Genomic DNA, 27,482 nt, shown 5'->3' on the forward strand with positions numbered 1-27,482 from the left:
CTTCTCGGTGGAGGCCATACGCTGCTCGAGAGCCTTCTTGGTCTTGTCCAGCTCTGTGATCTTGGCCTTGTAATCGTCGAGCTTGGCGTTGGCCTCGGCGACGACCTCGTCCATTGACTTGTGAAGGTACATCTTGCCCACGGTGACGTAGGTCTTGGCATCGGCCGAGAGCTCGGCCAGATCGCGCAGCGTCAGCTCGGTCCGGCGACGCTCACGCTCGTACGAGTTGAGCGATGAGACAACCTGCCCATACGACCGCTTGAGGCGCGAATATTGCTCCTGTGTGTGAGGGAAGGGGGAGGGGGAGAGGGTGAGTCTGCGCCATGTCTTGGTCTGGTCTGTCTGGCCTGGTCTGGTCTGTCTGGCCTGGTCTGTCTGTCTGGCCTGTCTGTCTGGCCCTACCTGCTCAGCACGGAAACCTCCCTTCCCTTCCTCCCTTCCTCCCTCCCCCCCCCCCCCTTCCGCCCCCCTTCCACCTTGCCCACACCGTCTCCTGCCATGCACCTGGCCCGCCGTAGAATCTACTCGACAGGGCCACAGCCCCGCACTCCGCCGTCGACACCACTGAGTGAGGATGACAAGGCCGCCCTTCTCCCACCGCCGCTCGAGTCGTCAGAGGTGCTGCGGCCCGAGCCGATGGCCCCATGTCGCTCGGCTTTGGGGCCCACCTCCTCCCCCGCCGCCGAGTTGGCCTCGGCGCGGCATCCTCACCCCGGCTCGCCGCCAAAGGCCGAGGACGATAACGAGGCCGCCGAGGCCGCCGCCGGCAGCGAGCTGGACAACGCCGCAGCGCTACAAAGCAGGACCGAACTGGCGCAGGCAGAGTACGGGCCCGAGTATGTGGTCAATCTGCTGGCGATGGAGACCCGGTACGCCGAGTCCCACGCATCGGTCCGTGCAGCCCACGTCCCGCTCCGCTACAACGCTGTCGTCTGGCTGCTGCGAGTGGCTGAGGCGCAAGCACTCGGCTCGGAGACCTTCTTCCATGCGGTTGCGCTGATGGACCGCATGGAGGCTGCCATCAAGGTCCGGCCCAAGCATGTTCGCCTCGTCGCCGGCGCCGCACTCCTGATTGCCTGCAAGGTGCGCGAGCCCGAGGGTAAGACCTGTTTTGACCTCATTGCCGCCCTCGTTCCCTGCCCAACGGTCAGGCTGCGCAGAATGGAGGCGCTTGTTCTCCACCACATGGGCTGGCGCGTCAACGACGTCACTCCGCACCTGTTTGTCGAGTCACTCCTGCCGTCGCTCGCCGCGCCGCCGCCAACCCGCGAGGCGCTTCGCACTCGGGCTCACTTTTACATCGAGCTCGCCTGCCACGACGCATCGCTTGTCACCACTTACCCGTCGGTCCTCGCTGTCGCCTCGCTCGCGCTTGCGGCCTCTGATACCTCGATCGCCGAAGGCCCGATGCCGCGGGCCGACGTGCTCGATGGTGCCTCTGCCGCTCTCTCGGCCGACCCGGCCGCCGTTGCCGCCGCTGTATCCGCCTTGCGAACCGCCCTCAAGTCCATGGCCCAGCGCGGCACGCTCATCCTTGCTCCCCATAGTGAGTCATGCCCCTGATAGCGGAGGAGCCCAACAGACCCCTTCCCCTTCCCCCGTCGCCGCCGCGCCGACCTTGACGGTCGGCGCAGCGAGCAAAGCAAAGCAAAAGTTGCCAAACACCAAGCCAACATGCACGATACGCAGAGCAGACGACCACTTCTCTCGCTTCCTGATGGCCGCCGCACATATCACTCTGCCCGCAGCGCTGGAGGCGCTCGAGGCCGCAGGCCTTGGGTACGATCCATCGTCACGGGCGGTGACGGGGCCGAGTGAGGCTGCGGCGAGCGAGGCCGGTGTGGCGGCGGTGCAGGCGCTGGTGGTGGCGCTACTGACGGCGGCGCCGCTGGCGCTGCGGAGGGTTCCGCTCCCTGGCGGTTCTTACGTCCTCGCCTCGCCCGACTTCTCGACGGCGACGCGGGCACTAGTTTTAATCCAGGGCTCGGGCGGCGTCCGCATGGGACAGTGGTCGCGGACTCTCTGCCGCACCGCCTCGCTCAACGAGGGCACCATGCTGCCGTACGTCGAAGCGGCGGTGGCGGCCGGCGCAGGCGTCCTTGTCTGCAACCCGAACGAGAACTTTGACGCCGACGGCCACCCACTGGTGGGATCCGAGTCGCGCGAGGCGCACGTGGCGACAGTGTGGCAGCTGGCCACTGCGCCCGACTCGCCGCTCGCCGACGACATCGGCCTGTCCTCGGTCACCCGCGTCGACGTCATGGTCCACTCGTACGGCGGGCGATGCATCCAGGCTCTGCTCGCGCATCCGGCTCTCGCTACTGACTTTACCACTCGTGTCTCCAAGCTCGCGCTCACTGACTCGCTGTATAAGCCGACCGGCGATGGCGCGAGTTGGCTTGCTGCGCACGCCAAGCACTGGCTGGCGTCGCAGGCGCCGCTGGATACACCACTGGGCGACAAGGACTGGATGGGTGTGGCGTGCGTGTCTGCAGGCGTCACCGACCACGCGTCCACCAACGCCGCGGCCATGGCTTCGATTCTCCACTTTCTGGAGCTCAGCTCGCCGGAAGAAGACTGTGCATGAGGCACGCCGTCCAAGTCGCGTTAAGCGGCCAGTACACAAAGAACACCAGGTGGAAGAGCGCGGTCGGCTGGTAGAGCCATTGCAAGACTACAGCGTCGATTGCATGTCCCAGTGCGCTTAAAGCAGCAAACTCGCCGCTGCACAACATCGTCGCCCATCCACCCAGCACCACCGGCGGCGAGCTTGTCACCATCACGACCAGCTGCAGCGCATTGAGCAGCCAAGATATCGCCGTGCGCGCTGGGCCAGCATCGCTTGGCGGCACAAACGGCCCGGTCGGCACGTACAACAGACAGAGAACGAGCGCAAAGACAGCCGAGAGGCCCAGGTTGAGCAGCGAGCCACAGACAATGACCCAAACGGCCTCCAGAAGCATGATGCACTTGATGGAGAGCCAGAACAGGTGCGACGGCGGCGACAGCGTCGCTACCACCGCAGGGAGTGCAACAAGCGCAGTCAGCCATACAGCGCCGGCCGCAAACGCAAGTGCCGCAACCGAGGCAAAAAGCGGCGGCACTAGCGCGTGCGCCAGGTGGTGGAGCTGAGGCAGGAAGGCAAGGACAAGCACAGGCACGGCGTGCACGCTTGTCCATACGCAGAGCACCGAAAGCGCAAGCTGCCGAAGGCCACCGCTCCGACTAAAGGCGAAAATGCCAGCCGATACGCGGAGGTAGGCGGCAATGGCGGCGAGGAGCGCAGTGGCGACCACGCAGGCCAGCGGCCACACGTAGTCGCCGTAAGAGATAAACAGCCGCTCGGTGCCGAGCACGTACAGTCGGAACGAGGCGTGCAGAGACTCGAGGAGGTTGGAGAGAGAGCGCAGCGTGGCTAAGAGCGTGTTGGCAGCCAAAGTGATGTCGGTCGTGAGCAGCGCGAGATCGGCCGAGCCTCCCGTAACTTCCTTCGGCACGGCAACAAGCGAGAGCGCCGGCACAGCGTGAGCCGCCACCACACCGGTGGCGGCACGCGGAACCGAAGCCGCCTGGACAGCGAGGAACGAAAAGACATTGCAGAGGATGCGAGCGTGGTACGAGGTCATGCCCGCCACGTGAACAAGCGCCCGCAAGTACGGGACTAGCTCGGCCCGCGGCGACGGGTAAGCGACCGCCGACCCGCGGTGATTCGCGACCTGGACCACGACATTGACGAGGTCCATGTTGGGAAGAAGGCCGTCGATGCCAACGACGTCCATCGCCCACGAGGCCACTCCAGTGTCGGGCAGCTCGATGCCGAGGACTGCAAGAAGCGCGCCGGCGCGGGCGTGGAGGGCATCGTAGCGAAGGTGACCATCGACAGCCGGGCCGGCTGCGTAGTACGCATCCATCCAGGCCTGCAAGCCAATGGATCGCGCGAGGTTCGGTGGAAGGGCGAGCTGCGGCCGGTGGTCGGCAACCCAAGCCGGAGCATCGGTGAGGACAACAATGAGCGAGCGCGACATCCAGCGCGCGTCTTGGACCGCCTGAGCCACCACAACAAGGGCCTCAAGACCTACAGCACCACCGGGGCGGGCAGCAGCGTCATCCAGAGACGCTGAAGGCGTGGAGGCTAGGAAGGCGTCCCAGTCTGCGAGCGGAAGTGCCGTCGTGATCACGATGGCCTCCTTGCCGTCAGCGCGCGGCGGGGTGTAAACGCCATACACGTTTGCACCAGCCCACATCGACCCGTCGGCGGCGCGCGGTGCATGAAGAGCATATCCGTGCGAGTAGAAGCGGACGCCAAGGCGAGTGGCAAGGGCCGTAGCGAGGGCCGAGCCGAGGGCGGCGTGAGCCGGAGACGCGGCGTCCGGGCCGAGGGCCAGCGTCGGGCGGAGGCTGGCGAGGGCTCGGTCGACGTCACCGCGCGAGAGAGTTGTGGCACCGGCGTTGGGCAGCAGTGCATTCTCATCGACGTATGTCGAGTTGAGCAGGCCCGGGACAAGTGCGACCCAGGTGAGGCCGACGACGAGCGCGAGCAGGGCCGGTAGGGGCGAAGCAAAGGTAGCGCGGATGGCGGCGCGCAGGCAGCGCCGAGAGGCCAGACCCATGTACGGGAGGGGGGGAAGGGGGAGGGGAAGAGAAGTGGTGCAGAGACAGGGGGGAGGACGCTCGCTCGTTCGCTGCAGGTACAGCCAACCGAAGCCGACCATCGTGAGTGTCCGTCGAAGCGAGGGCGAGAGCGAGAGCCTTCCCGGCTCAACAGTTGGTGGGTTGCACGGCAGGCGGCAAGACGGCCAGACTCGACTGGGCTCGTGGGGGGCTACTCACGTACGGGCTGGGCTCTGACGTGTTTGGCAAGGAAAGTAGAAAGGCCAACATGACGATGTTTTCGCGCAGGGAGCTGTGCTCGGAGCTTGTGCGTGCGGTGCACTTGCGGGCGGAGCGGGCGGAGCGTCTGCGGCTGGCAGTTGAGTCGGCCGACGGCAAGGGTCCCCAGGCTGCGATGGCGCTGTACTCGGCACTGCAAGAGGGCGCCAAGGCCATGGCCGGATGGGACCGTATGGTTGCCATGTTGATGCACCTGCTCAAGGTCTGCGAGGGCTGCTGGCGGCTGGGCTGCCCAAACAGCCTCGAGCAGGACGCGGGCGCGGCGCCGGCCAAAGTCGAACGGGCACGGACAGGCCTCGCTCATGGCGGTGAGCTCGGCCTGCCCAACTACCTACGGTGCTCGCGGTGCAAGGCTGCCAAGTACTGCTCGGTCGAATGCCAGCGCGCTGACTGGAAGACGCACCGCGCGTTCTGCAAGCGCGGCGCCCGGGCGCAGCCGCCGGCCAACCCAAACAAGTGGCCGGCCGACTGGGACGCGGTCATGGCCGAGGCGCTGAAGGCCGACCTGCCGCCGCTCACCTGCCCTGACGACGTGCTGCGCAACGCAGGCGAGGAGCCTGGCGATGCGCCGCCGTTCTGGCACGCCATGGTGAGCGCCATTTTCAACGAGATCCGGGTCGGCTTCCCGTCGCAGGCCGACGACGCCCACATCAACGCCATCGCCGCTGCCGTTGCCGAGGGGCTCCTCGCCCGCCTCACTGGCTGCCGCGCCATGATGTCCGAGGAACCAGCGCTGCAGACAATTGTGGGCGAGCGCGGAACGAGACGACTGGCGGAGCTGTACCACCGCGCCGACACGCGTGGACTCAACCTGTTCTGGGAGTCGCTCATGGTCCGGATCACCGGCCGAGCCTTTGCCATGCTTGGCGAGCACGAGTCGGTTGTCCTTGCCGACTTTACCTACGAGTCAGGCATGATGACGCGGCTCCGGTTCGAGGTGGCGTACCGGTTCTTTGACAAGGTTGACAAGGTCGAGCTGTTCGAGCTGATCCACGCTCGCGCCGCAATCTGTCTCTTTATCGAGAATGAGTGCCACCGGCTGTTCAAGGTCTGGCGCGGCATGCCGACAGCAAAGCACAAGTCGGCGCCGGCAGTCACTGAGAGCAAAGGCGACGAGGCCCAAGGAGGCTCGGTCGACAAAGGCCAGGCTGAGAGTGCAGCGGCGGCAAAGCCGGCGGGCGACGCGGCGGGCGAGGCCGGTATGGGCCTTGTCACCACTCTTGTCTCGGATGCCACCATTCCAAGCGTGTTTGCCGGCAAGGCCAAGGACGAGCTGCCGGCAACCCCGCTGGCGGCGGCAAATATCCTCGGCGAAGCTGGCCACCGGTCGATGGACTCAGACCACCTCGCGCAGGTCATCACTCTCATTGCTCGCGGCCCGCACGCACTGTCCGGCATCATGCGGCCGCGTGGCTCCATCCCACCATCGTGGGATCCGTATCTGGTGGTGCCCGAGGTGACGGCGCTCGTCGAGGCCAAGTATCCCGATGAGTCGGCACACGACATCAAGACGCTTGTGGCCTCGGTCGTCGGCACCATCACCTGCACATTCAAGGTCTCGACCTTTGAGCCTGACCAGTTTGTCTTTCACGAGGACGGCCTGAAGGCCAACCTCGAGCGAGTCCGGGCCAAGCGGGCACGGGAGCTGGAGAAAGCCAGCTGACCACGGCTGGCCACGACCTAATCAAGGAGTCAATTGGCTGGTGGCGCAGCAGCGCGCGGCGACGACGGTGGCGACACTGCCGGCGAGACAGCCGGCGACACTGCCGGCGTCGCCGACCGGCTCATGGCCACCCCGTCGATGACGGGCATGATGCGCGAGAACGAAGGCGTACTTGGCACAGCCGCAAGATGGGCCCGCGCAACTTGGAGGCGCATCTCGTCGCCCGCAAGGCCGTACGCGGCCCAAAGGCGGAGCGAGTAGAGTGCGTCGACAACTGGATCGTGGACGCCGGCCTGGATGTCGACGCCGAGCAAGTGAAGAACCTCGTGGCGCAGGGAAAACGTGGTGAACTTGCGGCGGAACCAAGGCGGGGCCTCGACGCGGAAAAGCTTGCCGATATCAATGGCCTCTTCATAGTCTCGCCCGGGTACCAGCCCCAGCCATGTTGTGTCCTTGTGGATGTTCTGCCCGACCAGCCGCGCGTTACGCGGGAGCAAGGCCCGGACCGCCGCCACCGTCTCGTCAAACGGCAGCACCGTCCTCGTTGGGTCGGCAAAATCGGCCTCGGTCAGCCCCGTCAGCGGGGTGAGGTACGAGAAGACCGGCCTCGATGGCGACACCAGTGCGTCCAGTACCGTCTGCTCCGTCTCGTCCACCACCGCCACCCGCGCAACCATCCGGTCCGCATACCCGGGTCCGTCGGCCACGCACTCGACGTCGATAGAGAAGGTGGCCACCGGAAAGTCGGCGTCGAGCTGGGTCAGCCACCGGAACGAGACGCCCATGTGGAGAGAAAGTATGAGAAGGGGGAAGAGGGAAGAGAGAGGGAGAGAGGAAGAGAAGCTGTGTTGTCTTTGGGGAGTTGCTGCCAAGCAAGCTGCGGGGGGGGGGGGGGAGTTGGAGGGTAGAACGGGGCGGGCGGGCGGAGCCGAGCTGTGTGTTGCCGGCTGCCAAGTCGCACAGTCGCCGACAACGCAATGCAGGTTGGAGACGGAGACAACGCTTCTCTCGGATATTGCTTCCGGGCCGTAAGCACACACACACACACATACACACACACTCTCTCTCTCTCTCTATTCCTCTCAACCCGCAATAGCATGGGAATTAAGGGCCTGACGCGGCTGATATCGGACAATGCGCCTGAGGCCATCACGTATAAGAAGATCGGGGCCTACCAAGGCCGCCGTATTGCTATCGACGCCTCGATGTCCATCTATCAGTTCATGGTACGCAGAAGAGCAGTAGTACAGGGAGAGGGGTGTGGGGAGGGTGTGGAAGGCAGCCGGGGTGTATGGGGGGGGGGGCAGGGGGGCGGGGGCTGGGGATTGTTGGATAGAGGGGGGAGGGGGAGGCGGGGAGGGGAGGGAGGAGGAAAGATTCTACATGCCTCACCTTGAATGTGGTGTTTGTGTTTCAGATTGCGGTTCGTCCGGGCATGGACGGAATGATGCTGACGGATGCATCCGGTGCCGAGACATCGCATCTTGTGGGCCTGCTGTACCGCACGATTCGGCTGATGATGATGGGTATCAAGCCGCTGTACGTGTTTGACGGCAAGCCGCCCGAGATGAAGTCCGAGGAGCTGGTGAAGCGGCGCGAGGCGCGGGCAAAGGCCGAGGCTGAGCTGCTCAAGGCAACCAAGGCCGACGACGCCGAAGCGATCGAAAAGTTCTCGAAGCGGACGCTGCGGGTGACCAAGGAGCACATGGCCGAGTGCCAGCGGCTGCTCACACTCATGGGCGTGCCGTGGATTGAGGCGCCGTCCGAGGCTGAGGCCCAGTGCGCGGCGCTGGCCAAGGCTGGAAAGGTCTTTGCTGCCGGCTCGGAAGATACCGACACACTCACCTTTGGGTCACCGATTCTGCTGCGCAACTTGACGGCGTCTGCGGCGCGCAAGCTCGACATCATGGAGCTGGACCTTGAGCGCGCGCTCCAGGGTCTCGGGCTTACCATGGCGCAGTTCATTGACGTCTGCATCCTGTGTGGCTGCGACTACTGTGACTCGATCCGCGGCATCGGCCCGGTCCGCGCCCTGCAGTTCATTAAGCAGTACGGATCTATCGAGGGCATGCTCGAGAAGATCGACACGACAAAGTACGTTGTGCCCGACAACTGGAACTTTGCCGTCGCCCGCCGCCTCTTTACGGACCCGGACGTGATGCCGGCCGACCAGGTCGACCTCAAGGCCAACGCCGAGGCTGGCCTTGACGAGACCGGCCTCATGCAGTATCTTGTCGAGGAGAAGGGCTTTGACACCGTCCGCATCTCCCGCGCGGTCCAGAAGATCAAGGACATCCGCAAGAAGGCAAAAGGCTCGCAGACCCACCTCGACTCGTTCTTTGGCCGCCCTACCGTCATCGTCAACCAGAACCGCAAGCGCAAGGCCATCGCCGACGCCAAGGCCAAGCGTGCTGGAAAGAAGCGCAAGGGCAACGGCAAGCCGCGTAGGTAGTGCCCCACCGCTTACATAACACCTACCCGCTCCTCACACACACTCGTAACAACAGCTTGGAGGCCTGCAAGAACAGCCTTGGGGTGCGACGGGGAGTCGATAACAGACACCGTCGCACCACCGGCACTCGCGACGGCGACCGTGTCAAGGGCTCGCCCTGCGAGCGGCGCTGCTGAGGAGTAGAGCAAAACTCGCGCAGCTGCCGGAGCCAGCAGTGCGGGCCACGAGTCGGTATCGTCAAGTAACCCGACAAAGACATCGACACTGGCGATGCCAAGCGCATCGTTGACAACCCCGACAGTGAGGTGCTCGATGTGCGAGCTGCGGGCAGCCTTCAGCTTGCGAAACTGGTCAAGACCAACTTTGAGCACCGGGGATATCCCGATGCGTATGCTTCCACAACTCGTGGCCAGGCGAGGCGTCGAGGCGGGAGGCGGGGGTGGAGCGATCCGCGAAGCCTGCGTCGTCGCCGCCAAGGCACCCCCAAAAAGCTCGCGGCTTTTGGCAAGGTACGCCACCATGCGCGCTTGCTGGGGATGGATGTCGGGGTCACTGGCGTGGACAAAGTTCAGCGCTTTCATCGCCGCGCCGGTGTCATCTCCCAGCAGCCACGTCTCTGCGGCGGCAGGAAGCACCGCATCCAGCCACGGATCGGCCAATGCATCAAGTCTAGCGCAAAGCACGACAAGCCGCGGAACAACAACCGAGACGGGACTCTCCAGAGCCCGCCATGCGGAGAGCGAATGGATCGAGTAGCGCGTCGACATCCCAGACATGTAGCCATGGACAAGTACTGCAGCCAGGTGGTAAGACGCCGGGCCACTGCGGCCAAAGCCGGGACCGGTCGGATCAACCAGAAAAACGACACAGGCCTCGGCGGCAACATCGACCATGGCGTCAAGGCCAAGGCGCATCGCATGCGCGTACTTGAGCTGGAAGAGCTTGGATGCAGTGCCAATGCCAGCCGGCGGAGTGAGCAAAACGTGGCTGCACTCGCTGTCCAGGACAACGTTGGGCAAGCTGAGAACTCGCCGCGTCTCGAGCTCGATCGACGGCTCAAGCTGGTGGTCAGGATCCAAGGCATCCGCGAGATGTGCCAACGATGCCCTGTAATCGCGCGAGCCAATCGGAACCACATCAAACGGCAGCAGCTCGGCGCTGCGGCCCGGCGACGAGCTTGTGCCGTCCAGAGCCTCCGCCAGCGACTCCCGACACGCCGACGAGCAATCACCCGAGGCCGGTGTGAGCCATGGAAGCTCGACCGCCTGCAAAGCGATGCCGTCCGAGCCGTCGTGAAATGCGATGTTGGCCATGTGCGGCGGCAGCGCAGGCTCGATGGCGAGTCGGCCACCTGGAAGATCCGGTGCAAGGAGGCGCGCATCGCGGGCGTCGAGTCCAGCGATGCCGTCGTCGAGGCAGACGGCCCGAAGATACGCCGCGGCGACTCCAGAGCGGCGGCTCCGCATGGCCACATACTCTGCCATCGATTGATGCTTTGCACCTGGTAAAGCAGCAGCGGCGGCGGCGATGGCGGCCGAGTCGCCTAGGTCGGCGCGGAGTCCCCGCGAAGCGACGAGCCCGTCGCGGGCGCCTCGTGGCGGCTTGGTGCCCAACATCGAGTGAGCCAAGTAGACCTGGAGTGCCAGTCCCAGAGCGAGCGCCACCAGCAAGGCGCTTCGCTCCCACATGGCTTGCTGGCGTTCGAGGGAGTTGGCGCGAGAGTGGAGTGGGGCGTGAGTTGGGGGGTGCGAGCGCTCAACCCTGCGCGGACAAGGCAGAGAACGACACCGGCACTCCTCTCAGTCTCGCAGCAGCACCGCCACACACAACGTCGGAGTCCCGTAGCCTAGCAGTGTGATGCCACAGGAGAGCAGGCACCGGATGCGGTCGTCTGAGAGCGGGTCGTCGGTGCTCGACTCTCCGACGCCGCTGGCGTCGTCGGCCGAAGAGGGCTACACCTACGCCTACGCCTACACTTACGAGTCGTACACGGGATCAAGCTCCGATGGAAGGGCTGGCACGGGTTCCGGGGACGCTATTCTCAGAACAGAGGTCGCTAAGAGCAAGGATCGCACGGCGGCCGAGGAGGCATCGGACCATGTCTCGGTCCGCGGCCGGCTCAGCTCGGACTCGTACCTGTCGTCACATGCCTCGTCCAATGCTGCCGGGAGTGACGGAGGCGGGATCGAGGTCGAGGCGCAGAGCGGAGTTGCCAACGACGACGTAGATTGTGCAGCCTCTGGGCCGGAGCCGTTGGCGACGCCGGTGTTGGTGTCAACGATTGGAAAGCATGCATCGCTGCGCGACGGGCGACGGCGGCATTCACCAGCAAGCGGCAGGGACCACCGCCGAGATGCAGGTCTGGTTAGGGTCAACGAGCTCAAGATGGAGCCACAGACTGCGGCGCGAGTCTTTCCGCAAGCCAAGTTGGAGCTGGCGTCCAGCGGGGGTGAAGGCGTGGTGCAGCGGCTGACGCTGCTCATGCGAATCAAGCTGTTCCTGCTCCGGTTCGAGTCGCTCTCATCGAAGCATCGGCGGTACTGGAACTTGTTTCTACTCCTGGTGGTGGTGGTGCAAGGAGTGACGGTGCCGATGCGAATTGCATACCGCAAGATGTGGCAGCTGGACCAGACGTTCTTCTACGTCTTCTCAGCCTTTACCGACGTTGTTCTATTGGCCGACATTGTGCTCCACTTTCGCTCTGTCTACGTCGACCGCAGCATTCCCATTCTCGACTACGGCAAGATTCGGGGCCACTACTTGCGCACGCGGTTTCCGCTCCATGCGCTGGCATCACTCCCACTCGACTGGATCTTTCTTTCGCCGGTCTGGCTACACGCAACGCTGCGGCTGCCACGCCTGCTGCGGCTTTTAGAGATGCGACGGTTTGTGCGGGCATGGGATGAGCGGTCGCAGCATCTACTCCGGACGCGGCTGCTCTTTCTGCTCGTAGTACTTCTCCTCCTCGTGCATTGGATTGGATGCGTTTACACGAGCATCGAGTACGAGCGCGGGTTCGGAGCAACGTCGTGGTCGTCGCCCACGGAGCGAGAGAATGCACCGCTGTGGGAGCAGTTTGTGGCGGCGTACTTTTGGGCGCTCAATCAGGTGACGAACAAGGGCGGTACGCCGTTGAAGCCGGTCACCCAGTTTGAGCGCGGCTTTGAGCTGGGCATTGCCGTCCTCTCGCTGTTTGTGGTGGCGACGGTGATCAGTGCGATTTCGCGACTCATTGTCAAGGCCGGGGCTAAGGACGCGCGGCTGGCGACCAAGTCGCGTGAGGTTACGGCCTTTATCAAACAGCGCAACTTGCCAACCGAGCTTGCCGACGCCATCAAGTCACACGTTCTCACGGTTCACGAGCGCGAGGAGGACAAGGGCGCGTTTGCGGTGTACGCGGCGCTACCCGAGCAGCTCAAGCGCGACGTGGCGATGTGCCTCAAGGCCGAGCTGCTGAGTCAGGTTCCGTTTCTGGCCGAGGCCTCGGACGGGTTTGTGGAGAGTATTGCCGTCCACCTCAAGGCCACGCTGTTCTCGCCGGGCGAAATGATTGTGCAGCAAGGCGCCAAGGGCGGCCGGATGTACTTTGTCGAGTCGGGCCACGTAGCGCGAGTCGAATCGGGCAAGGTCCTCAACCGATTGGCGGCTGGTGAGGTGTTTGGCGTGACCGCGCTCCTGCTCCCGCACCTCTCGCAGCCGTTTGGCTACTCAGCGCTGAGCTTTGCGTCGGTCTACACGCTCTCACGCAAGCACCTCTCGGAGACGCTCAAGTTCTTTCCGGCTGAACGCGCCAAGCTCCGTGATCGAGCGTACAAGGTGGCGAACGAGCGCGCTGTCCACGACGCACTGGACGTGGCGCTCAACGGCGAGGATTCCGAGGCGAATCGGCCGCGGTTCTCGTTCTCGCAGCTTGTAGCACTTCGCGCCGAGTTTGAGCATGTGGTGTACGGTGTGGGTGAGGAGATGTTTGCTGCAGGCGCACCCGCTGACCAACTTGTCTTTGTTGTCCATGGCCAAGTCTCGATCTACACCGCAGACGGCGATCCGCTCGGTGTTGTCGCACACTACTCCTTCATCGGCGGCCTCGGGCCACCGCCGGCGGTCCTCCCTGTGAGCGGGCGGGCAGGTGGGGTGGTTCATGCGCTTTGGTTGCCGCGGCAGGCGTTTGACGCGCATGTAGCAGCATGTAGCAAGCGCGCCGCCGATGCACTTGAGGCTTGGGCTGCGCGTGGGCTGGAGGCGGGCTATTATCGGGACCATGTGTGGATTGAGCGCGACGGCAATGCCGAGGAAGTGTGTAGCAGTGACGAGAGCGACGGCAACGGCAATGGCGAGCCGATGCTGGCTAACGACGCAGCAAGCAGCGGCAAGTGGGTCCAGCGGCGGCAGGCGCGGACGTCGCTCTCGGTCCGAGCCATCTTGGCCGATCTGGCAGACATTGCTTCGTCGTCGGGGCACGCACTGGGCTTTGCCTCCGATGCCGTGTCGTGGCGGGGCCTCTCGAATCAGACACTACTCCGGGCAGCGCGGTGTGCAGCCAAGCTCCGCCACGTTGTGGATGAGGAGCTATTTACGCGATAGCTGGAGCAAATGCTTGCAGGATTGCGGCAGTGTGGTATGGCGGTATGCGAGCGGGGATAGGTGCGGCGCGAGTGGCGAGGAACGCAGGTTTTTCGTGGGGATGGCGGGGGGGGGGGGGGGGGGGGGGGGGGGGGGGAACACCCCCCCCAGACCCAACTCGAAGGACTTGAATAGATACCATGGGGCCTGTGGGCAAGATACTGCACATTGCTGCATTGCTTGTGGAGGTTGTGACGACGGCGCTGTCGCTGCTCTCGCCGCCTGACTTTGTGTGGGCAGCGCTGGGCTTTGGGGCCGACCGCCATGTGCTTGTGGCGGAACTCCCGCACGCGCTAGAGGTTGTGGGCGTGGTGCCGCAGCTGACACTGGAGCATGTAGACGGGCTCGTGGAGGAGATGCGGGCTGTGTTTCTGACGGGGCTGACGCGGCCGCTGACGAAGCGGCGCGAGCAGCTGCGTGCGCTGCGGCAGCTTGTGGTGGAGAACGAGGCTGAGATGCTGGGTGCGCTTGCGGCGGATCTGGGGCGGCCCAAGTTTGAGGGGCTCTTCTACGACGTGCTGGGGGTTGTGCACGAGATCGACCACCTCCTTGGGCACCTCGACGAGTATGCGGCGGCCGAGTGCAAGGGCATCAACCTGCTCTCGTTCCCGGCGTCGAGCTACATTGTGAAGGAGCCGTTCGGGACGGCACTTGTGATTGGGACGTGGAACTTTCCGTTCCAGCTCGCGCTCGTGCCGATGGCTGGCGCGATTGCTGCGGGCAACAACGTGGTGCTCAAGCCCTGCAATGTGGCGCCCGCGACGGCGGCGCTGCTGGAGAGGCTGCTTGCGACGTACATGGACCCGCGGGTGGTGTCTGTCATCGGCCCGGCGATGAAGGGAGACCGGACGACGACGGCGGCGCTGCTGGAACACAAGTGGGACAAAATCTTCTTCACTGGCTCACCGACGGTGGGCAAGGTTGTGGCGCGGGCTGCGGCGGAGCACCTGACGCCAGTCACGCTTGAGCTTGGCGGGAAGAACCCAGTGTTTGTGGATGCGTCGGCGGACATTGCGCTGGCGGCTAAGCGGACGGTTTGGGGTCGTGGCATGAACGCCGGACAGCAGTGCATCTCGCCGGACTATGTGCTTGCGCACGAGTCTGTGGCGCGGGCTATGGCCGAGGTGATGGGGCAGTGGATGGGGCAGTTTTACGCCTCCGAGGCCGATGTGGGGCGGATTGTGGGCGACTCGCAGATGCGGCGGATCGTGAACATGCTCGAAGAGAGCGGCGGCGAGGTCATCCATGGTGGACACTATGACCTCAAGTCGCGGTACTTTGAGCCGACCGTGGTCATGGTTCCGATGGACTCCCCAGCGCTTGACGACGAGACGTTTGGCCCGATTCTGTGGGTTGTGAGCGTGCCCTCGATGGACGCGGCCATCCACCACGTCAACTCGCGGCCAAAGCCGCTCTCGCTCTACGTCTTTGCCAACGACCAGGACGTGGCGCAGCGGATTGTGACCAACACCTCGGCTGGTGGCTGCACCATCAACGCCACGCTCTTCCACTGCACCCATCCCGAGCTGCCATTTGGGGGCGTCGGCGAGTCGGGCTCGGGCGCGTACCACGGCAAGGCCACCTTTGACACCTTTACCCACGAGAAGCCGGTCCTTCGCAAGATGTTTGGCTTCTTTGATCCGTTCTTCCTCTATCCGCCGTGGACCGACTTTAAGGTCACTGTCCTGCGCTTCCTCGCCAAGCTGGTGTGAGCACTCGGGATGAGACGATAAAGGACGTGGTGTTTTTCGATGCGCGGGCACGTGTTGGACACACTCTCATGCCGTCCAACGCGACGCGAGTCCGCTCGTCCTCCACCTGACTCTGAGACTTGGCGTCCTCGAGTCAGGGCTTTTCAGACATCCCAAGCACACGCACGCGCACACACCTGCCCTACTAGGCAGCTCTCAAACGCGTCACTCGGGTAGACGTGACTGACTTGGGGGTGCTGTGGCTATTGCTGCAGGTGGTGGTGGCAAAGGAGGCGAAAAGGCGTGCCAAGGGCGCGAGTCGGATTCTGCGAGGCGCAAGCTCGTAGCGAGCGAGGCAAGAGGGGACGGCGGTAGCAGAGCGAGGCGAAACGGGTAGGATGCTGACGGTGGACGAAGGGCAGCGGCTGCTCCGCTTGCTTCGTGTCATGTCGTATGCGTCGCTGGTCTCTTCGTTTCTGGTCGTGCTTACGTTTGCGGTGTTCCCAACGAAGCGGTCGTCGCTGGGGCAAGTCCTCACGCTCTGTTTCTGCCTCTCTGCACTCGGGCTCACCGTTGGGCTGCTGATCAGCACGTCGTGGGTGTCGCTCGAACAAGTGTTTGCCTCACGGTCTCTTTGCCATTTGCAAGCGGTGTTCATCCAGTTCTTTGGCTCGTCATGCATCATTTTCTTTCTGCTCATCGCAGTCAACCTCTACCGCATGGTGGTGCGAAAGGGCCTGCACGTGCTGTCTCTGACACGGCGGGCAGCAGCGCTTGAGCAGCGGCGGGCAGATGCACTCTCTGTGGTCTTTACATGGCCTGTGCAGGTCTCGATCGGGTTTATGTACGCGGTAGTCATGACGCTCATTCCGCTAGTGGCCAATGGCTTTGGCCCGCACCACATGTACTGCTGGATTTCAGGCGACGACTGGGGCTTTATCTTTGGTACGCTCTACGCTGAGATGCTCGGCTGCCTGCTTGTGGGTGGCTTTCTCTGGCTGCGGATCGTGTATCTTGCGCAGCGGATCCACGCGTTGGCGGCGAAGCGGTCGGCGGCGCAGCGCGAACGGGCCAAGCTTCTGGACCGCAACTCACGAAGCGGGATGGCTTCAAGTCACGCCTCGGCCCCACTGCTAGGCTCGCCGGCGGGTGGAAACGCAAGTCTGCCGGGTGTGACTAGCGGAAGCATGCGGAGCGAGGCCTCGCCGCCGATGGCGCTCCTCGGCTCACCGCACCCGCCGACAGCAACGATTTCGACGGCAGGCTCATCAGGCAACTCGTCGGGCCTGATGGTGGCGCGGCACCTTGCATTTGTTGCTTGGTTTGCCATTGTTTTCTCCATCATGGCCTCCAACGAACTGTACATGTACTCGGGCCACATCTCGTACACCTTTTGGGTTTTTCACGTCCTCGCCCTTGGTGGCATCGGCGTTTCGACGCTGATCACATGCGGCTGCTCCAAACTCAACTATCGGCTCTGGCGCAATCTGATCGTCTCGTGCTGGTCGTCGCCTACCGCCGTCTCGGCAGTTAACTCCCCTGGCCTGCCGTATGCCCAGACCTCACCGTACGGCTCGACACGGCGGTCGTAGTGGTTGCTGTTAGCGCGCGTAGACACGCGCGGGGTCCGGGTACGGAATTTAACGAAAGAAAAGAAGCTCAGGCCGTAGACGAGCTTTGTGGCCTGATCTGTGCAAACAAAGTGGTGGAGAGCGAGTTGGTCGGTCACCGGGCTGTGCAGAGGAGAGGAGTTGGTCGATGGTAGAACACCCCTTGGGAAAGCAGGGGGGGGGGGGGGGCACTGCCGTCGTCGACGATGGAGACCTTTCTGGTGCTGGATTGGTCCTACCCCGCGGTTGAGGGGGGCGATCTGTGATGGGCATGAGCCTAACGGACGTGAGCCTTACGGTCAAGACTGAGACAATGACCCCTGCCAACATCGAGGAACGACCGACTTAATGAGATTAGCCCAACCGAGTTGGTTGTCCTCATTCAACACATCAACCTCTCAACGTTGGACAACACGGTTGCCCAACATGCACAGCAGGAATTGTCCTGTTCAACACTGGGGCAGCTTTTTCCGGAATCGCCAATACAGGACGTCCTGCCCGCGCCACGGTGCCGCGGTGGCGACGTGCTCTCAGCACTTGACTCCAAAATCTCATGTCCGACTCGGAGTACGGTTCGTGCTCGGGTTCCGACTCGGGCTCGGGCTCGGGCACGGGCTCGAGCTCCGAGGCATGCGAGGCCGAGTCGTCGAGCACGCCGTCGCGGTTTTCATACCTTAAGGGCTTTGATCTTTCACTCAATCAGCTGGATGAGTACTTTCCGCCGATGGTGTTTGAGATGAAGTCGATGGAGTGGTACGTGGCCTGAGAGCGAGTGGGTGTGCGAGGGAGCTGCCATCATCACGCATGAGCCGGCTGGCGACCAAGCAACCGGGGCTGTGAGGCCGAGACCCTGCCGCAGGTGCCGCTGCAGGTGCCGCCGCAGGTGGAGAGGATAGAAAAGAGCTGGTGCAGCATGCGGCGCGATAGTGCGAGTTGGCGGTAGGGGCGTGCCTGCGTGCTACAGGGTGCAAAGAGCCACCAAGAAGACTTTGGGCTCGCGTACATGTTTTTTGCCTTCACCCGAATCCATTGGCACGCGAGTCAGCTGGCTGAACGGCAGGGTGGGGCGGTGCAGAGACGGGGCAGCGAGGAGTGGGGCAGGGCAGGGAAGACTCACGGTGCGCGCACGGGGTCGGGGCTCTGGGTCGACAACAGGTTGCGACTGAAGCACAACAACTTGGAGGCCCTGCCGGAGCAGCTGTGGCAGCTCACCAACTTGGACCGGCTGGACATTGGGTGCAACGCACTGGCGCAGCTTCCGGACCACATCACGAGCCTAACCAAGCTGGAGACGGTCTCGCTGCGGCACAACAAGTTTGGCGAGGACCCGAGTATTCCGCACGAGGGGCTTGTGCCGGGCTTGTTTGAGCTTGCCGGCTTGCGGCGGGTGAACCTCGCGTACAACTCGCTGACGGCGGTGCCGTCGTCGCTGCTCAAGCCGCCGCTGCCAAAGACGGCCATGCTGGTCATCTCGCTGGCGCACAACAAGCTGACCTCGATTCCGCGGGCGTTTTGTTCGGCCTTTCCCAACCTTCAGATCCTGGACCTGCGGCACAACGAGCTGACGGCTGCGCCGGTGGACTTGCACCTCTGCCCCAAGCTCGACTCGCTGCTCCTCGGCTTTAACAAGCTGCCGTACGTCGACTGGATGGTGTGCCAAGCTGTCAAGCTGCGGACGCTGGACGTGTCCGGCAACACGCTGACGGTGGACGACATACCCGACGCACTGTCGCGGCTGACGGCGCTAACGACCCTCCATCTCGAGGACAACAAGCTGAGCGCGATTCCGCCTGCTTTGTACTCGCTGGTCAACCTCCAGCACCTCAACTTGTCGGGCAACTCGATCGATTACTTTGACGCCGACATCAAGGCTATGACCGGGCTGCGGTCGCTCAACCTCTCGCGCAACGGGTTCCACAAGCTCCCACCGATGCTCTGCCGCATCACTTCGCTCGTTCGACTCGATCTCAACGGCAACGAGCTGACCGGCGACGGCATCTCGCTTTCGATGCGATACCTGACAAACCTGGAGGTACTTTCGCTCTCGAACAACAAGCTCGAGACGGTCCCGCGTGCCCTGTTCATCTGCTCATCGCTGGTCAAGCTTGACCTGTCGTACAATGGGCTTAAGACGGTACCGTCTGCGGTGTACAAGCTGACCAAGCTGAAGAACCTCAACGTGACCGGCAACCCCGAGTTTGTCATGCCGCGGCGGCGCGAGGTACCCGCAGGCTATTTTACCGTCGACGAGGAACATCTCAAGCACATCATTGTGACCCAGAAGGAGAAACTGGCTGCCAAGGCGGCGCGCAACCGCACCCGGCGAGCCGCGGCGCTGCGTGGCGGCGCGTCCGGCGTGCTTGATGCAAAGAGCGAAGCTGCTATGCTCGGCGCGCGTCGGCGGGCTGCGGCGCTGTCGTCGACGTCCGCGGCTGCATTTGTCTCGGCGATGGCAGCGAACACAAACCATCAGTCGATCGACTTTGACGATGATGATGACGATGACGATGACGACGACGACGACGGCGCCGGCCAAGGTGACGTCGCAGAAAGTCAAGATCAGGGCGAAGGAGCTAGTGGCGCCGATGCCGGACTTGCGATAGGCGAGCGTGCAGGCTCGCGACCAAGCTCGTGTGCGTTTGTCAACAAGCGGCTCTCGACGCTCTCCGCGAGCTCGTTCAGCTCTGGACGGCGGATGTCGTGGTCGATGCAGGCGCGCAAGCTTGTGGACTCGGACTCGGACGACGAGGACGAGGAGGATGCGGCGGCCGAAGCCGAGGCGCTGCTTGTGGCCGAGGCTGCAGCGGCCGAAGCGCGGTCGTGGCAGAACATTATCCAACGTCCCAAGATGGACTACTCGGAAGTCTTTGGCGAGATCGAGGCCGAGGAAGGGTGACGGTGTGGCGGGTGGAAAAGTTCCAGCCGATAGAGCTGGACGAAGACGAGTACGGGATTTTCTACTCGGGTGAGGCGTACCTCATTCTTGCTGGCGAGTGGAACGAGGAGCTGGACAACCTCGAGTACCGGGTCCTGTTTTGGATTGGCAACGAGTCGCCACTGGACAAGCGGGCATGCGTGGCGATGCACGCGGTCCAGCTGTGTGCGTACATAGGAACGCGCGAGAACTCGATCCGCGAGGAAGAGGGCGACGAGTCGGAGGTCTTCAAGCGAGTCTTTGCCGCCTTTGACCTCGAGTACGAGGACGGGTGCTACTTTGAGTCCATGCTTGACAAGGTTGTCTCCAAGAGCTTCTCGCCCAAGCTCTACTCGATTTGTCCGACGACGCATCGGCCGCTACTGATTGACTTTGACCTTGAGGCCATGGCCACCAACGACGTGTTTGTGCTCGACACTGGCGATGTCATCTACCACCTCAACGGCAAGGACGCAACGTTGGTGCACCGCGCTGTGGCGCGGCTTTTCTGTGACGACCTCGCCAAGGAGCGCAAGGAGGGCCACGTCCGCATTGTGGATGTGGTCGACGCCAAGGCTGCGCGCTCGGCCGACTATGACGAGTTTGTCTCGTACTTTGACGACGATGATGACGACGATGAGTACGAGTACGAGGAGGTCGACGACGACGACGACAACGACGAGGCTGGTGATGATGCACTTGCCAACGCTGACGAGGCCGTGGACGACGGAGGCGTCGAAAGCGGAGCTGAAAGCAAAAGCGACGGTGACGACGAAGCCAGCGTTGGATCTGAAGATGGAGTGCCGTCACATGGCAAGGCGGCAGCAGAGGCAAAGAGCGCGACAGGAGCGGCCACAACAACGGCGCCGGCCAGCGAAAGACCTGGCCATGCGAGCGCGGCCGAGAAGGAGAACGTCCGCGCCAACCTGTACCAAGTCGACGTCGGCTCATGCCTGGAGCTTCCACAAGTGGACGGCAAGCTCTCGCGGACGATGCTCAAGTCCGAGTCTGCATACATTCTCGACTGCCGGACAGAGCTGTACGTGTGGCTGGGCAAGAAGACGCGGCGGCTGCAGAAGCGGGCTGCGCTGGCGTTTGTGCGCAACTTTCTCATCATCTTTAAGCGGCCCGAGTGGACGACGATGACGCGGGTGCTCGAGTCTGCCGAGCCGATGGTGTTCAAGTCCAAGTTTTCGGACTGGTTCAATACGGACGGGCTGAAGGTCAACTACGGACGGACGCTCCGCGGGCGCGGAGCCGAGGAGGATGCGATGTCGCTAACTGCGATCGGCGGGCACACCCACGCGTACGACATGCCGCAGCGGGCCCAGATGAGGTTCAACATCTCGGAGCTCTTTGCTCCGCCGCTGGAAGCCGCGGGCGGCAACGGCACGAGTGGCAACAGCAACGGACACGGGAGCAACGGGCATAGTGGCCATGGGGCTACTAACGGGCACGCCAATGGGATCGCCAACGGACGCGGAAGCGGACGCGGAAGCGGAAGCGGGAGCGGAAGCGGAAGCGGAAGCGGAAGCTCTGGCATCAGCTTCAGCTCGGGCGAGTCGGTGGTGTACAAGGGTGTGTTTAATGGCTCACGCTTTGTAGACGTCAAGCACGAGGCAGTAGGCGAGTTTTACTCGCACGCGGCGTATGTGCTTGTCTCAGCTGGCGACGACAGGCGGAGTGCGACGGCGTACTTTTGGGAAGGCGCACACGCACCAAAGAAGGCCTGGCTCGCGTTTCAGTTTGGGACTGCGGCGTATGTGGAGCGGCTGCTTGACCTCGGCTTTGGCGTCCACACGCGACCGACTCGCGTGACACAGCAGCACGAGCCGCCGGCGCTTCTCTCTGCGCTCGGCTCTGCCGTAGTGGTCTACAACTCGACTCGCGAGGCTTGGCCAGACGAGATCAACGGCCTGGCGAATCGCGACGAGCTTGCACCCGAGGACGACGAGTACTACTCGGACGACGAGGATGGCGATGGCGGCATCGGAGCTGATGGCGACGGCAGCGGCAACGACGACGACGACGACGACGACGATGAGTACGTGTACGAGGAGGTGGACGACGACGACGATGATGATGACGACGACGACGACGACGATGATGACGACGACGATGAGGTCTTTGTTCAGGTTGCGCGGCGGCGGGCAAAGGCTGCCGGCAAGGATCCCGAGGAAGCCGAGGAAAAGGCACGCGAGCTGCTTGCAGCGCGGCGGGCAGCGGCCGACAACGAGGACGATGACGGTGACGAGGAGAGCGATGACGAGGACGACGAGGAGATGGACTCTGACCTCGAGGGCGCGTCATCGTCGGGCTCGACTGTGGAAGGCAGCGAGCTCGGTGTGATGGAGACATCGTTTGCAGCGGCGACGGCCGGAGTGTGGCGGCGGTCGATGGCTGTCGAGGCCGAGGCGCCGGTCAAGAAGCGGCGGCGACGGCGGCGGCGAATCAAGCAGAAGGTTGCGGTGGAGCTGTCAACGGTCGTGGATGCTACGCGTAAGGCCAGCGAGGCCCAGCGATGGACAACACCGCGGCTGTTCCAAGTCCAAGTCGTGCCGACAGCCTCGGGTGCGGCGGTGCGGGTGCTGCAAGTTGAGGCGCGGACCTCTGTGCTCCGCGCAGCGCCATCCGCCACGTTTGTGCTCCGCGCCCGGAACCGAGTTCTTGTCCGCGGCGAGCTTGCGAATGCGTCACTGCTGGAGGCAGCAGTAGGCATGGTCGATGTGTGCGGGACGGCAAGCGTGAAGCATGTGACCGGCGCAGTTCCGAGTGCGATGGCGGAGCATTTGACGGTCGACGACGCCGCCGCCAGCGCTTCCAAGGTCGACAACAGCAGCAGGGACGTCGGAAGCGGTGGAAACCAAGGGAGCGGGCGGCTGTTTGCGGCCGAGCTCGCGGCTAACGTGTTTTCGCTCACCGAGGTTATCGACTACTCGCAGGGCGATCTCGAGGACCGTGCCGTGGCGCTTGTGGACTCGGGAGCCGGCCCGGTGTATGTGTGGACTGGGAGCCGCGCGGCAGAGAAAAAGGTGCGACTGGCGCGGGCGGCAGCTGAGGCGTTTGCCGAAGCAACCGGCCGATGTGGGCGAGTTGTGTCGGTGGCGCAGGGCGATGAGCCTGTCGAGTTCCAGGCGCTCTTCCTGGGGTGGGACGCGTCGCTGTTTGAGTCCCAGTTTGTGGATCCGTACGCGGAGCGGTGGGAGGCAGTGGTTGCGAGCTGGCGCGAGGCCGCGCGGGCAACAGCACGGCGACGGGCCAAGGAGCGAGCCGAGGCCCGCAAGCGTGCTGCAGCTGCACGAGCCAGCGAAGAGGCCGCGCGGCGGTCATCGCTCGAGGCCGAGGCGTCGGCAAAGTCTGCGCACAAATCGCTGCTCTCGGCAACAATGACCGAAATGGCAGCCGAGAGCAGCCGGAGGCGGTCGTCGGCAGCCGAGGCCAAGGTCGATGCCGAGCGCGCGACGCGGATGGCCAAGCTCAAAGCACGACGCGAGGCCGCAGCGGCGGCAGCGGCGGCTGAAGAGGCGGCGTACCAGCGTGAGCGCGACGAAGCGCGCCGCATCGCCCGCGAGCGAGCTGCCGAGCTCGAGCGGGCGCGCGAGCTCAAGAAGCAGGAGATTCGCGCCAAGCGTGAGGCCCGGCGTGCCCAGATGGCTGCCGCCGAAGAGGCTGAGCTCTCTGCTGCTGTCGCTGACACGCAGCGGATCGAGGCCGACAGAGCGAGGCGCCGGGCTGAACTCCGTGAGGCCCGGCGGGCCGAGCGGGCCATTTAGGGCGTTAGCAGCGTGCTATTATGGTTCTGGATGGCGATAAAGTGAGGAAAAAGTTCAGCTTGTGCGGGAGGAGGGGTGTCGACAGGAAGGGGGGCTCGGGCTGGAGCAAACAAGCTCGGGCTGGAGCAAACAAGATGAGCGTCAGAACCAGAAACCCCAAACTTTTTCGGGTGCTGAATACAGTTTGACCTCTCAGCTATAAACTTATATATATTTATTCTTGCTAAAATATCATTATATGTAATGGTCACTAATTTTTTTATTTTGTGATGAATATACATTGTGTAGTATATAAATGTATTAAATTGATGGTTTTGGTTCTGTTTCTTGGCTTTTTATTGCCTAAATCGACTCCGACTCCGCTCCTCTCCACCACACGAATAGCCCTGCTCAGCCTGCGCCTTGCCAAGCCGGGCGCCCGCAAGCACCATAGGGCACTTCCAAGTCGCTACAAAGCATGAACCCAAGTAACTGACACTATGGTTTGTCCATCCATGTGTTTCAGGTCACCGATGCCAGCTGGGACGGCGAATAACTGTGGCCGCGGCAGACAGCGGGAAGAAACCCGCGACGTTCCACCACCGGTTCTTCCACCTGCCACCAAACACACACCTCCCACAGCATAGTGGCATGCCGTCCAGAGCCACTCCTCTCCCGACCAACACGGCATCCGCATGGCAGACAACGTGGCGTACACGGTTGAGTACGCCCGTACCGGACGAGCTGGATGCAAGCTGCGGACCAAGAGCCGCAAATGCCCTGTGGGCAAGATCGACAAGGGCGTCCTCCGCATCGGCCGTGTCAAGCCCTCGTTCATGAGCGATGACGACGATGCAGTCTTCACCGAATGGTTCCACGTCCCGTGCTGGTTTGACGTCCAGTCACGCATGCGCGCCACGTCGCGTAAAGTCGAGTCGACCGACGACCTCGACGGCTTCGAGGCGCTCACCGACGCCGACAAGGCTCTCATTGGCCAGTACATCGACAAGCGGCGGTCGATCGACAACGACATGGCTGCGCTCGCCTCGGCACGCCCACCTCCCCAGCCGGCAGCTGCAGCCAAACGCCCGCTGGCTGAGCCAGTCGCTGCTCCGCCGGCCAAGCGCCAGCGGCCGCTGGCTGACGCCGGCGACCTCGCCGCCGCGGCGCTCGCGGCCGGCAAGCGCATCTGCCGCTACGGGGCCAGCTGCTACCGGGAAAACCCGGACCATCTCCGTGACTACTGGCATCCACCAGGCTCGCGGGCTGATGGCCTCACGCCGCAGCCGCAGCCTGCAGTCCCGGTTGTCCACGCGCTGCCGCCGCCGCTGCCCGCATCCGTTCCGGGCTCTGGCATCGACATGGCCGCGGCCGCAGGCATCGAGGCCTCCATCGCAGCCAAGACTTCAGCGTTTACCGGCACAGCCTCGGCGCCGCTCATCGAACTCAAGCTCCACGGCAACTACAACGCCGACATCACCGACCTGCTGGAGGAGCTGGGCAAGATCGAGAAGAACAAGGGCAACGTCAACAAGCACAAGGCGTACATGCAAGCTGCTACCTCGCTGCAAATGCTCCCGCGACGAGTCACCTCAGGCGCCGACGCCAAGAGTCTCGACGGCGTCGGCACTAAGATCGCCGCCAAGATTGACGAGATCCTCGCCACTGGCAAGCTCGGCTCGCTCGAGCGCGCCAAGGCCGACAAGCAGCTAGTGGCTCTCAGCGAGGTGTGCAAGGTCGACGGCATTGGACCGGTCCTTGCCCGCAAGCTTGTCTACGAGCGAGGCGTGATGTCGCTTAGTGACCTCGCGCCACACGTGGACTCGTTTACCACCTACCAGCGCGCTGGCCTCAAGTACTTTGACGAGTTCCGCCAGCGCATCCCGCGCCTTGAAGTTGAGGAGCTTGAGCGCATTGCTTTTTCTGTCCTCCCGTCCATCGACATCCGCCTCCGCGCCACCGTGTGCGGCTCGTACCGCCGCGGCGCAGCCACCTGTGGCGACATCGACGTCCTCCTTACTCACCCAGACTGGACCTCGTCCCGCAAGGGCCAGCCGCCGTTCCTCGCCGCCTGGGTGGCACAGCTCAAGGCCATTGGCTTTCTCACCGACGAACTCGGCCTTGGCTCGCACAAGTACACCGGCGTCTGCATCCTGCCCGAGTCTTCGCCGCTCGCGCCGCCGCGCCTCCACCGCCGCATCGACATCCTCTGGGTTCCCTACGACCACTTTTACTTTGGTCTTCTCTACTTTACTGGCTCGGGCTTTTTCAACATCCAGATGCGCCGCATTGCTCTCGACCTTGGCTACACCCTCAACGAGCACGGTATGATGCCCATCGACAAAGAGACCGGTGCTGTAATCGGCGACTCGGTCAAAGTCAACTCGGAGGAAGACATCTTCCGCCTCCTCAACATGGCATACAAATCGCCGCCGGAGCGCGACCTCGCCTCGCACTGGAAGCCGACTATGCCAGGCTCGTAGTCGTAATCCGCATCCCGCCCTCGCCACTGCAGACTGTGGCCAAAACACGCACGCTGCCAGCCGCCGCTGCTCCCACCGCTGCCGCAGCAACAGCCCCCCGCACACCGCATCTGCGCTTCCGCAGCTGGCTCCAGCAGCTTCATCCTCGGTCAGCAGCTGCGTCACAACGCCGGTCATCAGGCTCGCTACCACCAGCTCAGCCCCGACAGCCAGACTCCGCATCGTGCCATGGGCCGAAAACGCCTCTTGCAGCGACGAGCTAGCTGCAAGCAACTCGGCATGGCTTGTCACACCACTTGCGGCCACTTGCAGTCCTTCATCACCCGCCGCTGCTCTTGCGCACAAATAAGCCTCCCACTGCGGATGGTCCTTGCTGTTGCCGCTTTTGTCACCGGCGTCCGGCCAGACTGCGCTCGCTGCCACTGCCCCGTCGGCGTTGCTGCCAGGCAGGGCGATGAGCACCTGCGGCCGACAGGTTCCGCTGGCATAAATGCCTTCTGTAAGCGTAGCAAGTGCTCTCCCGCCCGCCAGCACCACTGAAAACGCAGACAGGTTGTCGAGTACGTCCGCCTCGTCGTCGACCCAGATCGCTACCCCACCAATGCGAAGCACGGCGAGGACAGCCTCAACTGTGGCCAGCAACGGCTGACCGACGACACAAACCCTCTCGCCCTTGACCACCCCGGCCGACTCCATCAGATTGAGTCCGAGACGAGATGTGACGCTTTCAAGCTCGCCCCAGGTAGCCGACTCGCCGTTCGCCACCAAGGCCACCTCTGCCGGCCGTGCTGCCGCGTACCGCGGCAACATCAGCCGCACAGCATTTGATTCGCACGGATCGGGCATGGGCACGACGGCCGATGGAAACGAGATGCTGCGGCCAAGATTCGCTCCAAAGAACAGCGCGTCATCGCGACCATTCTCGCAGTACGGCTCGATGGGCCGGAACCCGAGCTTGGTGGTGTACATCTGGACCGCCGACGCGAGGCACGGCAGTGTGTCAAGCTTGATGATGGTGTGCCCGGCCTGCGCCGCCGCGGCCATAATGGTGTGGCAGAGCCTGACTCCGAGCCCGGCCTTCCGCGCGCTCGGCACTACATAGAGGCGCTTCATCTCGGCCACGCCGGGCAGGAGCGTCTTGTATGCGACAATGCCCACCGGTGGATCGGCAGGCGAGTCGCCTGCCGTGGCCACCACAAGCAGCCCGCCGTTCTCCGGTGCGTACTTGCCCGGCAGCGCATTAACCTCGGCCGTGAACGTCTGGAACGTCGCCGTCCGCAGGTCCAGGCCCGACACCTCGAACAGCTCGGCGGCGTACTCGTGGCAGAGCCACTGCGCCCCGCTGATCAGCGTTGACTCGCTCGTCGCCACGCAGTGCAGCGTGTACCCACCCGCAGCCTCGGTCAT

General features: G+C 63.5%; 14 protein-coding genes across 14 annotated transcripts in view; 9 read left to right on the plus strand and 5 right to left on the minus strand.

Annotated features, from left to right (window-relative positions):
• Nucleotides 1-132, minus strand: part of AMSG_02060 (thymidylate kinase) — a gene marked incomplete at both ends in the record, with an annotated part of 906 nt that extends 774 nt beyond the window's left edge. The window contains one exon of the mRNA XM_013905638.1: nt 21-132. Coding sequence (XP_013761092.1) covers nt 21-132 — 112 coding nt within the window. The remainder of the gene's footprint in view (nt 1-20) is intronic.
• A 405-nt stretch (nt 133-537) lies between these two features.
• On the plus strand, nt 538-2,818 carry AMSG_02061 (cyclin Dx). The gene is made up of 2 exons (XM_013905639.1): nt 538-1,546; nt 1,749-2,818. The coding sequence occupies exons 1-2, from the start codon at nt 637-639 to the stop codon at nt 2,585-2,587; spliced, it is 1,749 nt and encodes a 582-aa protein (XP_013761093.1). The 5' UTR covers nt 538-636; the 3' UTR covers nt 2,588-2,818.
• Nucleotides 2,705-4,610, minus strand: AMSG_02062 (glycosylphosphatidylinositol anchor attachment 1 protein; the record flags this gene model as incomplete). The annotated part of the gene is made up of 2 exons (XM_013905640.1): nt 2,705-2,724; nt 2,750-4,610. The coding sequence occupies 2 exons, from the start codon at nt 4,608-4,610 to the stop codon at nt 2,705-2,707; spliced, it is 1,881 nt and encodes a 626-aa protein (XP_013761094.1).
• A 269-nt stretch (nt 4,611-4,879) lies between these two features.
• On the plus strand, nt 4,880-7,370 carry AMSG_02063 (uncharacterized protein; the record flags this gene model as incomplete). Its single annotated transcript, XM_013905641.1, has 1 exon — nt 4,880-7,370. One exon carries the CDS (start codon nt 4,880-4,882, stop codon nt 6,551-6,553), a length of 1,674 nt encoding a protein of 557 aa, XP_013761095.1. The 3' UTR covers nt 6,554-7,370.
• On the minus strand, nt 5,926-7,448 carry AMSG_02064 (uncharacterized protein). The gene has a single exon (XM_013905642.1). The coding sequence runs from the start codon at nt 7,336-7,338 to the stop codon at nt 6,583-6,585; it is 756 nt and encodes a 251-aa protein (XP_013761096.1). The 5' UTR covers nt 7,339-7,448; the 3' UTR covers nt 5,926-6,582.
• A 112-nt stretch (nt 7,449-7,560) lies between these two features.
• AMSG_02065 (flap structure specific endonuclease 1) lies at nt 7,561-9,045 on the plus strand. Its single transcript, XM_013905643.1, has 2 exons — nt 7,561-7,779; nt 7,971-9,045. Exons 1-2 carry the CDS (start codon nt 7,651-7,653, stop codon nt 9,003-9,005), a joined length of 1,164 nt encoding a protein of 387 aa, XP_013761097.1. The 5' UTR covers nt 7,561-7,650; the 3' UTR covers nt 9,006-9,045.
• Nucleotides 9,039-10,720, minus strand: AMSG_02066 (uncharacterized protein; the record flags this gene model as incomplete). The annotated part of the gene is made up of 2 exons (XM_013905644.1): nt 9,080-10,720; nt 9,039-9,047 (listed from the first exon to the last, which is right to left on the minus strand). Exons 1-2 carry the CDS (start codon nt 10,691-10,693, stop codon nt 9,039-9,041), a joined length of 1,623 nt encoding a protein of 540 aa, XP_013761098.1. The 5' UTR covers nt 10,694-10,720.
• Nucleotides 10,721-10,886: 166 nt separating this feature from the next.
• AMSG_02067 (uncharacterized protein) lies at nt 10,887-13,639 on the plus strand (the record flags this gene model as incomplete). The annotated part of the gene is made up of 1 exon (XM_013905645.1): nt 10,887-13,639. One exon carries the CDS (start codon nt 10,887-10,889, stop codon nt 13,584-13,586), a length of 2,700 nt encoding a protein of 899 aa, XP_013761099.1. The 3' UTR covers nt 13,587-13,639.
• Nucleotides 13,640-13,744: 105 nt separating this feature from the next.
• AMSG_02068 (aldehyde dehydrogenase) lies at nt 13,745-15,377 on the plus strand. Its single transcript, XM_013905646.1, has one exon. It carries the CDS (start codon nt 13,766-13,768, stop codon nt 15,335-15,337), a length of 1,572 nt encoding a protein of 523 aa, XP_013761100.1. The 5' UTR covers nt 13,745-13,765; the 3' UTR covers nt 15,338-15,377.
• Nucleotides 15,378-15,449: 72 nt separating this feature from the next.
• On the plus strand, nt 15,450-17,032 carry AMSG_02069 (uncharacterized protein). Its single transcript, XM_013905647.1, has one exon. The coding sequence runs from the start codon at nt 15,715-15,717 to the stop codon at nt 16,906-16,908; it is 1,194 nt and encodes a 397-aa protein (XP_013761101.1). The 5' UTR covers nt 15,450-15,714; the 3' UTR covers nt 16,909-17,032.
• A 447-nt stretch (nt 17,033-17,479) lies between these two features.
• Nucleotides 17,480-17,692, plus strand: AMSG_02070 (uncharacterized protein; the record flags this gene model as incomplete). The annotated part of the gene is made up of 1 exon (XM_013905648.1): nt 17,480-17,692. The coding sequence occupies one exon, from the start codon at nt 17,480-17,482 to the stop codon at nt 17,690-17,692; it is 213 nt and encodes a 70-aa protein (XP_013761102.1).
• Nucleotides 17,693-18,282: 590 nt separating this feature from the next.
• AMSG_02071 (uncharacterized protein) lies at nt 18,283-23,670 on the plus strand. Its single transcript, XM_013905649.1, has one exon. The coding sequence runs from the start codon at nt 20,008-20,010 to the stop codon at nt 23,611-23,613; it is 3,606 nt and encodes a 1,201-aa protein (XP_013761103.1). The 5' UTR covers nt 18,283-20,007; the 3' UTR covers nt 23,614-23,670.
• Nucleotides 23,671-24,258: 588 nt separating this feature from the next.
• Nucleotides 24,259-26,143, plus strand: AMSG_02072 (DNA polymerase beta). Its single transcript, XM_013905650.1, has one exon. The coding sequence runs from the start codon at nt 24,288-24,290 to the stop codon at nt 26,073-26,075; it is 1,788 nt and encodes a 595-aa protein (XP_013761104.1). The 5' UTR covers nt 24,259-24,287; the 3' UTR covers nt 26,076-26,143.
• Nucleotides 26,144-26,214: 71 nt separating this feature from the next.
• AMSG_02073 (gnat family Acetyltransferase) lies at nt 26,215-27,482 on the minus strand (the record flags this gene model as incomplete). Its single annotated transcript, XM_013905651.1, has 2 exons — nt 26,215-26,231; nt 26,291-27,482. 2 exons carry the CDS (start codon nt 27,480-27,482, stop codon nt 26,215-26,217), a joined length of 1,209 nt encoding a protein of 402 aa, XP_013761105.1.

This window comes from Thecamonas trahens, assembly GCF_000142905.1.
Source record: "Thecamonas trahens ATCC 50062 unplaced genomic scaffold supercont1.8, whole genome shotgun sequence".
NCBI lineage: Eukaryota > Apusomonadida > Apusomonadidae > Thecamonas > Thecamonas trahens.